Consider the following 14,760-nt stretch of genomic DNA (forward strand, 5'->3'; position numbering starts at 1 on the left):
GTTTACTTTGTGGTTCTCAGCGACACCACAAACGTGAACTACCCAACGTTATATAAAGAAATTCAAATTAACTACATCAGTAAAATGTGAGATACACATTAATGCTGCAGTAAAAGTGCTCAAATATTTTACTTAAGTGGCAATACCACAGTGTAGAAATCTTATTATATATACTGTCAATGGTGGAAATACTCTGTTACAAATAAATAACATAAAGAAAGAAGTACTCATTATGCAGAATGATCCATTTCATAATAATATATGTACTGCTGGGTATCTTAATCCATTAATATTATATTTAATCTGACTCTGCAAAGCTAACACATCAATGTATTTAAGTACAAAGTACAGTATTTTTAAATTAACATAAATATAATATATATATATATATAAATACTCATATAAAGTATCTCAAAATTGTACTTAAACTTACATTTTTTCCACCACTGCTAAAAACATAATGTAAAGTAAAAGTAAAACACAAGACAAAAACCACTTTTCTGCATAATTAGTGCTTTTTCTTTTTATATTTTAAGTTTTCTGCACACTTTTAATGCAGGACTTTTAAATGTAATGGAGTACTTTCACAGTGCGGTATTAGTACTTTTACTCAAGTAAAGGTACAAACACTGCCTCCACTACTCGGTGTTACAGGATTATCTCTAAAAGTTCATATAAAATCTTAACAAATCCGACCATATTGAACCTTTTTTTTTCCCGCCAAGTCTCACAACTGCAGTCAGCTGACCGCCGAGCGCGCGTCACATGACCAAACAAGGAAGTGCCTTTGCACAGCAATCACAACAACAACAACAAAAAAAAAGAAAAGAAACCCCCAGAAGCTCCACTTTTACAGAGTTTTTACGTTACTTACAATGACTCCAGCGAACCGAGAACGATGACTCCGCGTGGAAACAGTCGCGTTTGTGTTTTTGCTGTTTCGTTTTGTTTGTTTTCCGGAGTTTTAACCGGATTTTCTTCGGTAACGGATCGGCGACAAACTGTGAGTCTGAGCGGGAAATGGAGGCTGACAAACGGCAACGGTTCTGTGTCACTGCCCGCGGAGGTTCCTGGGTGTGTTCACTCGGCTCTACAGCAGCAGGGGTACATCCAGGTGGGCACATTAATACGACTCATATGAGGATTGTAATTATGATATTATTAATGAATGAGTCTTCTGTGTGTATTTCCTTTTATTTCACTTTGTTTTTGTTCTTTATGCTGTAAGTTTTCTAACTTAGTTAAGTAAATAAAGTGAATATGACTCCTGTCTGACTTTGATTTAAGTATGTGTACTCAAGTTCTGTACTTGAGTAAAAGTTTGAGGTGCTGCTGTCATACTTTTTCCTTTATTTGTTATTTTGAAGCTCAACATTTTACATACAAACCACACAATCAGTTTATATAAGGCTGTTGTTATTGATTAATATTAATAGTAGTATATTAAACAGACAGAATAGTTCAAATAAACATAATCTCAAGTAGCTGTAACATTAAAATGTCTAATAAGTACTTTTAATTTCAGTACTTTTAATAAAAAATGTTCCCTAATACTATCGCAGTTCTATAAATATAAATAAAGTATAAATGCAGAACCTTTACTTGTAATGTATAACAGTGTTGTGATATCTCAATACTTCTTGAATTACTTTTAATTAGGTAAATATTGAGTAAGTGTCTGTGGTCCTTTGTTTAATTTATTTTCAGTAATTAAAGACTCTCTTCCCGGGTAAAATTTTGTTTTTGTCACCTGTTAATTGTCCTTTTTTTCTGTGAAATAATGTCATAATATATGAAACTAATACAAGTAGAGAGAAACAGAGAATTCCCCAACATCTTACCGGCCTCATTGGCTTAAAATATCCACATATAACATACATGACAGTGTCTATACAGGAGTTTATGTTTTGCAAAGAATTTTGTATTAGTAGAGTGAAATCTGTAGTGGGGAATTTTAATCTATATAATGTTTTCAACCCGTCAGCAATAACATTAAACACTTGTTGCTGTTTTATCTGCACTATCCCAGTATTTTAATGCTATTTTTGCACTACTTTTAGGCCAAAGTATCTCAGGTTCAGTATCCCATTTAGAAGTTTCTTACTGAAGGCTGTGAAACACATCTAAAAGTTCATTTTGGAAATACAAGTAAGAAAGAAATTTTTAGCCACGCACAAAAAAATAAATTAACTTGGTTAATGTTTATTTATTTTTGGTGCGTGGCTAAAAATGTCTTTCTTTCCTGAAATTAAATTAAAATGTCAGCACATGCTACAGTATCAGCAGCAGGTGTCAGTTACAACAAACTTTGAACACATGTTACAACTATAAACTAAGAAATGAAATAATAAATAGTAATTCCCATCAGCTAAATCCTTCCCTTTGCTTTCAGGACCCTTATTTCAGGTTTAACGATGTGTCTTATCGGTGGATTGCCTTTGACAACTGGACATACACAACCACATTTACTGCGTCCACCCAGCTGAGGTCAGTATGATGATTTATATACATTTTTAAAAGCATTTTCTGCATCCTGATCCGGACTCATCTGTGTGTTCTCTGCATTAAAAGGACCAAACAGAAGGTACAGCTCGTCTTTGACGGTGTTGACACTGTAGCAACGATTTGGCTCAATGAAATCATTGTCTGGAAGACGGACAACATGTTCCGCACATATGTACGTTCACTGGAAAATAAGCCTTTGACAATGCACTGTATACATTATCTTCTACTTGAATGCATCCTTTGTTTGCTTTCTTTGAAATGCCATCTGTTTTTGGTGCGTAGGACTTCTCGGTCAGAGACTTGCTGAAGGACGGCGATAATGAGCTGAGAGTTAGCTTCTTGTCTCCAGTTCTTTATGCGTCTGAGCGGAGAAAAGCTCATTCTGCCTACAGAGTTCCTCCTGAATGTCCTCCAGATGTCCAGAAGGGGGAATGTCACGTCAATTTCATCAGAAAAGTAAGTCTGTCTCTACCGCGTGTTACCTCTCCTCTGGAAACCTGAAAGCACAACAGAGTCCAGACTGAAATATTTTAGTCCACCTGGTCCCTAAATCCCATCACAGTTATTTCAGAACTGTTCTAGACATCAGTAATAAGTCTGATTTCAATTAAAAAATGGGTCTAAAATTTCAATAATCAGAATTTTAGGCCTCAAAAGGTCTTTTACTGGATTAATGAAGTTAATGTTACTGGTATAAAGTTCCACTTTTAGTTTTAATTAGTCTTCATTTTAAATGTGCTTTGGGGAAAAATTGGTATTCATCAAACTATAACAACTACGAAACAGACAAGGAACCAATACTGGTTTTCCTTCATATCCTTCGTACTTTTAATTTTAGTGAAACGGGTCTTAAATTGCATTCGTAATGGTCTTTAAAAAGGTCTTAAATTGAACCTGTTGAAGACTGGAGAAACCTTATGAGAAGGCAGGGAAGAGGATGGTTCTGATGCTAAAAAATCAGGATGATCTCCGTGTGATTTGAGTTAACTGAGATCCTCATACTGAAGTTATCTCACCTCAACCAGCACTTCATCATTTTCTGATGTTTACATTTTAATAAAGGAACTAAATACGCAGAACATCCTTTTTAGAGCACTTACATTTAAACAGTATTTATATCACCGTGCGTCTAAAACTCTTTCTGTGTTGTTGAAGGAGCAAAGCTCTTTCAGTTGGGACTGGGGGCCTTCGTTCCCCACGACGGGACTGTGGAAGGACGTTCGACTGGAGGCGTTTGATGTCCTGCAGCTCCTCCAGGTTTCCTCTGTTCCTCTATACAGTACGTCTCATTTAATCATTTAATATTCATCACCAAACTACAGAAATAAGGAATACTGTTAAACACAAACAGGGATGCTCTGAGGCAAGTGTTACAACTCATAAATTGTTTATCAGCTGCGTAAGAATTTATGTTATTTAGCCTCATTGATATAAATGGGGCGGACAAAATCATAGACACACCTGAATCAACACCTGCTTAAACCAACTGCAACAAAACCTTTATAACAATACAATTATAACCTTAATAAATGATTTATAGCAGGACTGTTGCATTAGACTGGATGAGGGTGGGAGCGGTATACCAGTACTGTGGTATACTGTGGGAGAGCCCTGCATGGGCCAAAAACTCCAGCCCTAGCCCATCCCTCACCCGTGGTGTTAAAGCCCTATCCTGGCCCCGGCCCAAAAACAGTTTTTCAGCCTGACCCGGCCCGAGGCCAACGCCAATTAAGCTCTTTCTGATCCCCTCAAACACACACACACACACACACACACACACACACACACACACACACACACACACACACACACTATGGGGACAAGGAAGGGAGAGAAGTTAAATGACCCGCGACCGCTTTATAAATGTAAAAATTCTGATGGGTTATCATACCGTATACATTTGCTTATCTACAGCATTGAATTCTACCGTATTAGTGTTATTAAAAAATAAAATGTTTTGAAATTATAATAAAGCTGTCACTGATGATGTAATACTGTTATACTCTCAGTTACTACACCATGAAAATCTCATAGCATTGCAAATCTAGACTGGATTAGTTTTACCTAGTTGTACCTAATAAACTGCGGTTAGAGGGATTTTCTTTTAAAATCTTGTACACAAATATATAAATACAAATTATTCCTCCCAAAGTTGTATAACTGAGCGAATAATTGCATTTTTACTTAAAGCCTTAATAATCTGTTTGTCTGTCTAGATTCCAGCCTCTCTCAGTGGAGAGTCCAGGTTGAGCTTCTTGTTGATGCGGTTCAGACGACAAATGGCCGAATCACGCTCTCCATAGCTGAGCTGGACTCAGAGCAGACCTTCCAGACACAGTTTCTCCCAGGAAAGACCAAGAACAGCTTCACTTTACACATCAACACGGTACTGAGAGATTGCTGTGTACAGTGAATTAAAGTTTCATCTTAAAATGTTGGTTACCTTTATCTTAATAACTGTATGATGTGGCGACTGTGTGAGCAACAGTCTTACTAAACTGCATTGAAAGGTATCACACTCTTATGAGTGTGTTGTGACAGCAAAGACTATCCTAAGTATCTCTAGAAAAATCTGTTTTAAGAGCTTTTTCTTCTTCTTCCAGAGTAGCCAGGTGAAACTGTGGTGGCCCAACGGACATGGTGACCAACCCGTTTACCATCTCGCTGTCGGAGGCTTTCAGGATGGGTTTTTAATCCTGAATACAAAGTCTAAGGTCAGAGTTCACTGCCTGTCAACTTTTGCACTCTCCTTGTATTTTATTTAGGAATTTAGCTGATGTGCAACAGTAGAATGGGCTTAAATTCACAGTTTGCTGACACCAAAAGTGTAACATTTCTTCACTCTGAAAACAGGACAGATAATATGAGAAAGATGGAAATGCTTTTTATTTGTAGCTTCGACATTCAACAGGAGATTAGATATTCTCATGATGGCCAAGATTTCATGTAAAAACTCATTTATAGATGTCTTACAGATGTAACTCACAAGGTGGGGCTGTAACAGTGAAACAGAGAGAAGTATCTTTCATGTTCCAGCCAGAGTTTTTAAAATTCCAGTGTTGTTATGTACACCTTTCCACCAACGTGATCTGTTTGTTTAATACATCTCGAGTTTCACATGCCAGGACACAATAAGTTAAAAACATCTTTACATTTAGAATAAAACAACACTTTGTTTAATTTCTAGACTAGTTAAGTAGTCAAAGTCCTACAGTAACTACAGGTATGAAAAGTCTAGATTAAAATACACAGACACCATAGGATACAGAATATCTATAAAGAGCCAATAAAGCAACTAAATTAAAGATAATCCTGACTCAGTCTAAAGTATTAACTGATTTTCTGATCAACTACAATGTACTATACTATATACATTGATTTGATTAGTTCTGATAAACTGAAGTAAGGTTCTCCATGTAGGAAATCAAATTTATGAACTAAATTTAAACTGCAGGGGTTTTTTTTCAGCTTGTTGAGGGTGGTCACATGTGCCGCGGATATGAGACTGAATTCATTGACGTCAGTGCTTTTTAGTGTTTTGGTGTTTGATAACAAATGTCTCCTGCAGGTATATTTTCGCACAGTAGAACTTGTCCAGGAGCCAATTGTTGCGTCTCCAGGACTGAGCTTTTATTTCCGCATCAATGGGAAACCAGTTTTCCTCAAAGGCTCCAACTGGATCCCAGCCCACTCCTTCCAGGACCAGCTCACCCCTGCTGTGTGAGTTTAGTTTTGAAAAGCTGCTTTTTAAACTGTTGCACTTGAGTGCTGCCTGATGAGGGGAATACTGATCACTAATTATGATGATATTCTTAGGGAAACTACATCTCCTCTGTTCCTCCTTTCTGTGTCTTTTGTATAGATTTTTTTCTGACTTTGAATCACAGAACAGGCGTAGAGTTTTGACCTTGTTTCAACTACTGTGTTTCCCTTATGAAATACATTAATCCTGACACTACCTGGTTTCTGCTTGTCCCGCAGCTTAAGGAACTTGCTGCAGTCAGCCGTGGATGCTAGTATGAACGCCCTCAGGGTCTGGGGAGGAGGAGTGTATGAACAGGACCTTTTCTACAGCATCTGTGATGAGATGGGAATCATGGTAACTACTGTCATCCTCTAGTGATACCAATATTACTTTACTTATCAATATAACCACCAAAAAAATAACAAATCTCTCTATGAGACTTGACACTGTGTTTACAGGTGCTATCAGCAATATTTTAACAAAAATAAACCTCCTAAATCATTAGGCTGTATTTATTTTCATTAATATTATTAGTTATAAAACAGGAGACCATCATCGGCATAAAAAGAAATCAAAAGCATATTGAGGAGGAATGTAACAAAATGTTCGATACAATTCACAATACTTTGTTCACAATGTGAATTTCTCAGTTTTTTTTTTAGATTGATAGTAAATTATGACTGAAAAAGATTCCCATGTTTCTCAGACAAAAATCTGTAATATATAGTTTCTTTTTCAAATTATAGTATCCTTTTTTTTATTTCTGAGGTATTAACCTTCAAAATAATTCTAAATAGCATCCTTTTAAGGAGCACCCCAGTGCTTCCCATTAAGAATGTTTATGGGGAATATTGTAAATAACTATTTATTAACTAACTTGTAGAACACTGTACATCTGCTATAGTAAAACAAAATGTCGGTGTTATAGGATTTGTTAAAGTCTGAATGTGTGGAACCCTGTTTATTCAATGTGACATGCATTTTCACAAAAAAACATTAACAACAACAAACTGCACAATATACTTCGTACTTTATACTACTCCATCTGGACTTTGTTGCCAATTTGTTCCCTTAAAAAAGAAGCCCTGATGTAGTAGTATAAAGTACGAAGTATATTGTGCATATATGGGTTTACTGTTCTATTGTGTAATGAGCTTATGGTCTTTGCACTATTAGGAGTGTGTGTGTGTATCTATATAGTCCATATTAGCACTGATTCAATTTGTCTAGTGTGAAAAATATTTTAACAGCCTGATGCAGATAAAAAATATAAAGCATTTTATTGTTTTGATTTGTGATACATTAAGAAGTTAAATTTCCACCTCAAGCCCCACTGTTACATAGCATTACAGAAGAAATGACCATTTGAGGACAGATGACTGAATTTCTGTATGATTTCTGATTGCATAACCCCGCTATGAGTCATGAACATACTGTAGAACAGATGGATGCTCAAACTGTTAAGTTATGTGTCTTTAGGTTTGGCAGGACTTCATGTTTGCCTGTGCGATGTATCCGACTGAGGACGACTTCATACAGACAGTAAGAGAGGAGGTCATCCAACAGGTGAGCCGTGCATTTATTTTATTAAACTACTTAGAACTACATAAAAAGATTAAGATAATGGTATTTCAAGTTCAGTTTTTCTATTAAAGCACATTTTTACACAAATTAACCAAACCAAAACCTTATTTGTCACCTTTTTTGATTGTGTCACCACTGACTGAAATTATAAAATAACAAACATTGCAGCATTTCAAGCCAGTTTAAGAGTCCCAAAAGTTGTTGTTGCATCCTGTATCGACAGTAAATGTACTCAGTTTTGTCTTACTCATCAGGTTCAGCGCCTCAAGTCTCATCCTTCCATAATAATCTGGAGTGGGAACAATGAAAACGAAGCTGCTCTGGCGACAGACTGGTTCAGCATCCCAGTTTCCCAGAGACCTCTGTATCTGAAGGATTATGTGACTCTGTATGTGAACAACATAAGGGCGATAGTTCAAGAGGTGAGGGTCAAATCGTATGTCATGGCTAAGAAAAGTTGTCAGGATTTATGTTTTAAAAGGTTACAGATCACTGGTTGAAAGTGTAATATTCAGTGTGGTGGTTTATTGTCAGTGTTCCTCCTAAGAAGTGTCTTAATATCTTCATCAGGAGGACCAGAGTCGCCCATTCCTCGTTTCTAGTCCGACAAACGGTGCTGAATCGGAGCAGGAAGGATGGGTGGCAGCGAACCCTTACGACCCTCACTACGGGGACACACATTTCTACAGCTACATCCTGGACTGCTGGGATTGGCGGAACTTCCCTCGAACCCGCTTCGCTTCTGAATACGGCTTCCAGTCCTGGCCTTCCTTCTCCACTCTGCAGCCGGTGACTGAATAAACCTTCCACTCATACTCAAGATATACAAGATTTGTATTAAGAGGATATAATCTAGAGGAATCCTCTTGAATATTCACTGGACATAATTTCAGACATAAGATTATGTCTCCTTTGTGACAATTTTTAGCTGATTTTGATTGATGGGCCGTTCACAACAAGAACAATAACTACAAATATATCTTTTTAAAAATTGTCCACACCATAACTTTAACAACAACCACAATGGCAAATTCTATTGTTGTGATCACTTTCAGATCAGTTTGATTCACAATATTGTAGTATGCATCTTATTAAATGCTCATATAACATAATTTTAGGGTCCAAAACGGTCTTTAGTGCTGATTGGGTCTCTGAACTTGATTTGATCCTTACTTTTTTTTGCTAAAATATGGATAAAAAGTGTCTTCGAAAGACGACAACTCTCGTAACTCCTCTTTGTGAACCCATATGTTTCCCTGAGACAAGGATACAGTTTGACAACTACGAATACTACTGCTACTAGCACTTATAATAATGATATTTGTTGTGTTTCACAATGTAAAATAGCCCACACTGTACAGTACAGATAGAATAAAATAAAACTAGGTAAGATAAAACCATGAAGGTAAAATAATTTAAATAAAAGATTGTGAAATTATTACAAAAAGCACATTAAAAAAACAGGTATTAAAGGGTAGATGCTGTTTTTTTTTTAGTTGGTGTAAAGTTTCCGTCTGTTTTGTGATGTTTCAGGTTTCCATTAAAGAAGACTGGAGCTACACCAGTAACTTCACATCCCACCGTCAACACCATGAGAATGGAAACCAGCAGATGTTACTGCAGGCTGGTTTACACTTCCACCTGCCAAACTCCACAGACAACTTGAAAAGATTTACAGATACTCTCTACATCACTCAGGTAAACAGCTCTCTCCTCATGTCGGATACTTTTAAAGCTGCACAGGGGGAAAGTTTAATGCACAGGTTCAGTAGCTTCACATAAAAGAATATGGACTTCAGCAACCGGCGTACGTAACATGAAAACTGTACATTTATGTTTATCATCCTGTGACCACTGAGGAAACAGTGAGTTAAGTTGTCTTTTTTCTATTTTATTTTGACATCTCACAGTAGGAAAAGTACATAAAAATATGGCTGAATTCCTTTAAACTGCTTCCGTTTCAGAGTTTTGTGCATGTTGGCTCACTGTCACGTGTTTTACTGGGAGTCATTGTCACTGTTATTAGTAACATCTGTGATCTTCCTATGTGACAAGTCCAAATGTCTGCTGTGAAAAAAGGCCTTTCACTTCTCAGACCACGACTGTAGTAGAAGCCTCTTCTCTGCTGTCCGTCCCCACGATCAGATTCATTCATATTTTTGCCAAATTAAAATAAAGAACACATCTTTTTATCAACTTTCGTAGCCTTCTTTCAAGCCTACGTGAGTATGTATTGTTATTTAATTCATGCTGCCTCTCTACAGAGAGATATAAAGAACATACCTAATACCTGAATATAATATAAATATGAATATAATTCGGATTAAGAATCTAAATCTAAAACAGGTTAATGGGCAGAGATCTTTTTTTAATTTAACTGAGCTTCAGAACAATTTCTTCTTTGTTGGGGGGGAAATATATGCTATATAGCAAAAAAGCTGAATAATCATCACAACTTTTAAGTGTATTTTAGGCTATTTTGTGGCAATTACCTTAAATTATGTTCCTAATATGTGTTTTTGATTAAAGTAGGTAATCAGTTTTTGTTTTTTTAAATACAGACTAAATCATTTAACAATATTAAAATGATCTGCTGTGTTGGGATCCTTCCTGTAAACCATCCAACCGATGATTTAAAGACTGTGATCATGTTTCCCGTGCAGGTCATGCAGGCTCAGTGTGTGAAGACTCAGACAGAGTTTTATCGGCGCAGTCAGAGTGAGATCATCGAGGGAAAAGGTCACACTATGGGCGCTCTCTACTGGCAGCTCAATGATATCTGGCAGGCGCCTTCCTGGTCATCGATCGGTGAGTGAACACCTACTCAGCAGACACTCCTGCATTCAGCACTTTGTAGAGATTCAGCATTGGGAAAATGGAGGTTTATGATCAATTTAATAACTTCTTGCTTATAATTAGAGGTCACTGTTGCAAAACTAATCACATATTATGTCCTTGTGTGTCTGTGTGTGCAGAGTTTGGTGGGAAATGGAAAATGCTGCATTATTTTGCACAGAGCTTCTTTGCCGCCGTCCTTCCTGTCGGCTTTGAGGATGACGACACGTTGTTCATCTACGCCGTCTCAGACCTCAGTCGCGACCTGAAGCTCAGAGCTGTGGTAAGTTGTCATTGGTAAACTGTGTTGTTACATTACATTCGTTTTGCAGGCGCCTTTGTCCAAACAACTTACAATAAGTCAGTTAAAACTCCAAAGTACAAACTGGAAGTGCATCTCTCCAACTCAGTAAGACAGAGAAGGTGTTTGCAGTGCAGACAGTGAAACCAGAATAAAATATAACAAATTAATATAAAAACAGGATAACAAAGCAGGTATGTCATTGTTGTCACTGTTTCATACATTACTTTGGTTCTCATTTCCTCCCTGTGTAGTTCCTGTTAACCTCTTTTTTTTAAGGTTGTCAGTGCAGACATTCATTAAAAAAAAATAGATAGACAGTTTCCAAAAGTACTTTTACCATTAGAGTTTTAACAATGTGGGTTTTGATGACCTGTACTATATATTTTTAGATTTAAGCTGCTAACATGTGATATGAGTTTATATGAGACTGAGATTTTAAGGTTCAATCCTGGACACACAAAATTATTAGCACTAAACACTTAAAGTAAACTATCTAAACCAATTATTTTTGTTTGTTTGCTTCATTTATCACTTTATTTCAAGGGCAGAATAATGGTTGCAATTAAATGCAGCTTAAGTATTACACTGCATAGCAAAATAAAATTGTAGATATAGCTATAATTTCTTAGTGTGTTGTTTTTATTAACTTTATCTTTTCCTTTTAACTTATGTAATGTCTTTGAGTTTCTTGAAAAGCACACTATAAATTACATGTAGTATTATTAATAATAATAAAAAATAAATAAGTTTGTTTCAGTGAGAAAGTTTATCATTAATTTAGCTTTAAAAAAAGTCCCTTTATCCACATTATCATATGATTCTAATAAAAACTATATATTTTTGCTCAGCCTTGCATACAATTTAGAAATGTAAACACTAATTAATATTAACTCTAAATTTTAACTTTATAACTGGTTGATTCTGTATAAATGTGTGTGTTCGATATTGTTCTGATACATCAGCAGAAACAGGTTCTTTTGTCGATCAGGTGACCGTGTACTCGTGGACTGATCTGGATCCGGTCTGCACGTTGAAGTCAGACCCGCTCCCGGTCCCCGGAGGCAGCGCCGCGGCCATTTTCAAACAGCCGGTCGCCGCCCTGCTGGCAGGATGTGGACGCTGCACCCGCCTCACCTGCCTGCTCACCTTCCACCTGGAGGACAGCAGCGGCCAACAGGGTCCCACCAACCACCACTTCCTCTGCTCACCCAAAGACGCTCAGGGACTCCAGAGACCAAACATCACAGTGAGACACATTGTTGCAATCTCCCTTATTTATTTATTTATTTATTTATTTATTTATTTATTTATTTATACAGAGATTAAGCATTGTATGGAAGCAGTGATGTGAGTCCATTAATGGAAAGTGTGACACACATAGATGATAATAAAGTTACTGGATGGCAGGGATACTTTTCAACAATGACATTGGGTTAAGTTAATGAACAAACTTGGATCTAGGATCCTTGATGTGGCAGAATAAGATGACTTTAAAGTCTAGCTTCTGTGCACTGCAGAGACAAGTTAACAAAAATATAATAAAACTGAGTTTCCAGGGCTCTTTAGACAGCATTTAAAATATATTTCGTCTAAGATGAACAAGCCTGAAGCAATAGCGGCCAGATAAAGGTAATTCTTTACAATAATAGATGACTCTCCTGATTCCTGAGCTTCACCTTTATTCAGCTGATAAACTGAGGTAATGAATTTCAGAGAGAGACAAATAAATTCCAAATCATTTAATCAAAAAACTGTATTTTCAATGTTGATCTGACTTTTTTTGAGTGGCATTTTTTGCCCTCATTAGTAGAGTGTTAGTAGAGATACAGACAGGAAATGTGTTAAGAGAGTGAGAAAGGAACAAACACATCGTTAATCAGACTTGGACTAAAGTGGACACTTAAAAAATGTTGTTTACTTGCGGTCGATTGCGTCACGTTTCACTCGTTACAAACACAGTGTCTGTGTGTTTCCCTGCAGGCCGAGGTACAGGAGGATAAGACCGGCTACACCGTTACCCTTCACTCTGCCTCGGTGGCTCCTTTTGTGTGGCTCGACGTGGGAAACATTCCCGGACGCTTCAGCTCCAACGGCTTCCTGATGGCTTCTAGAAACAGGACGGTCAGTTTTACCGCATGGCGTCCCACCAGTGTCGCTGAACTCTCCAGATCCCTCACCGTCACATCTTTAAGGGACGTATACTGACCTGAGATCAGTCCACAGAAGGACAAAGTGGGACCTTATTGTAGCTGAACAGGTTCTGTTCTCTAAATGTGTCTTTTAAAGAGATACTGTGACTGAGGTTGGTGGATTCTTGAGCGTCAGAAAGATATTTTTGTACTGAAACTGATGAAGTTGAATATTTTTCTAAATGTTTAAACTTGTTCTTTTTCCAAACAATCAACAGAAAAGCCTCATAAAATGTCAGTTAGTCCATCGTGGGACATTAAAACAAAGGACATTATTTTAGGTGTGTTTGCAACAACGGGTTAACCCACTGTATTAAATCAATATCAGGGACACGGTGGGGTTTTACTTGAAGCACTCGTTCACACAAAATCCACCAGATAAAGGAATGATAAGTGTAACGATCAATACAATATTGATAAAGGTTGAACAGGCCAATATGAGCCTGGTTTCAGACCTCTTAATCTCCCACGTCTTAGATCTATAGCTACTGAAACTGATGATTAATTGATTGCTCTTTCACTATCAGGACAATACATTTCCAGTATTGACAACGACATTAATCAAACTCTAAGATCACGTCCGGCACTGATCAGTTGTTTGCTGTTCTGAACAGGGATCATTGAATCCAAACTGGGTTTGATTTTACAGATTATTGTGTTTTTGTGAACTTAAAAAAATATTTTTCTTTGTGTGTTTTGCTATATTTGCACATCTCTGAGATAATTCACTGAACAAAGATTAATACTTGACATCGTGGATGTGTTTGTACATTACTGTCCAACATATGTTTTATATTTGTACACAGTTGAAATAAATGTGTGAAGCTTTCTTTTTGACATTGAATTATTTTATTCTGTTGATCATCCGTGTTAAAAAAAAGTACTAATTACATCAGTCGTGCTTATAAAAATCAGACTTTATTGATCCTCAGTGGAGAGAATTATGTGTGTTATCTGTGTGCACATAAGACAGATAAAGACCCAAAAAGGATAAAAACAGTGACGGGAATATTTAAAGGAGATAAAAACTAAACAATAAACTGAAGTAATAATAATTTGTATACAATAAAAACCTTAATTAACAGAGTAAGACTAAGATTTTACATATGAAATTAAGTCGTTATGAGGAATACTTACTCAGACATTTGTATAATATTTTCTGTGGCTGATGGAGGAATAATTCACATCTTTTTCTTAAATAAAAGTACTGATAGTTTCAAGTAAAAGTCTTTTTATTTAATGGGAATATATATATATATATATATATATATATATATATATATATATATATATATATAAGTATATTTCTTAGTTACATTCCACTACTGAAACAAACTATTAATGGACGCTGTTATGGAAAAATCTAGCATCCAACTCATTATGATTATTAGGGTTACTCACACATCCTCCAACCTCATAGGAGTGCAACACTCAGGCGCTGGAGTCTCCCTTTAAGTAATAAACACTTATTAAAGCTTTAATTTAAAAAGAAAACTGGTCTGAATTCATTGTCATATATAAATCCTGCTCACTGAACATGTAGTCACATATATACTGTTAAGTTGTGTGTATATAATAGTTCTATGTTTGTGTTTATC

The 14,760-nt window shown here is 36.5% G+C and overlaps 1 protein-coding gene across 2 annotated transcripts; it reads left to right on the forward strand.

The window, feature by feature from the left end:
- The first annotated feature begins 543 nt into the window (after nucleotides 1–543).
- manba (mannosidase, beta A, lysosomal) lies at nucleotides 544–13,991 on the forward strand. Of its 2 annotated transcripts, XM_051395607.1 has the most exons (17): nucleotides 549–1,114; nucleotides 2,393–2,487; nucleotides 2,572–2,677; nucleotides 2,788–2,961; nucleotides 3,661–3,784; nucleotides 4,722–4,891; nucleotides 5,109–5,219; nucleotides 6,074–6,225; nucleotides 6,487–6,604; nucleotides 7,730–7,816; nucleotides 8,089–8,256; nucleotides 8,405–8,623; nucleotides 9,368–9,532; nucleotides 10,498–10,642; nucleotides 10,810–10,952; nucleotides 11,962–12,219; nucleotides 12,954–13,991. In XM_051395607.1, the coding sequence occupies exons 1-17, from the start codon at nucleotides 899–901 to the stop codon at nucleotides 13,176–13,178; spliced, it is 2,676 nt and encodes an 891-aa protein (XP_051251567.1). In that variant the 5' UTR covers nucleotides 549–898; the 3' UTR covers nucleotides 13,179–13,991. The 2 variants fall into 2 exon arrangements, with proteins under 2 accessions (XP_051251568.1, XP_051251567.1); XM_051395608.1 differs by lacking the exon at nucleotides 12,954–13,991 and having other exon boundaries at nucleotides 544–1,114; nucleotides 11,945–12,067.
- Nucleotides 13,992–14,760: the final 769 nt, after the last annotated feature.

The sequence above is a fragment of the Dicentrarchus labrax genome, unplaced genomic scaffold, assembly GCF_905237075.1.
Source record: "Dicentrarchus labrax unplaced genomic scaffold, dlabrax2021, whole genome shotgun sequence".
Classification (NCBI taxonomy): Eukaryota; Metazoa; Chordata; class Actinopteri; family Moronidae; genus Dicentrarchus; species Dicentrarchus labrax.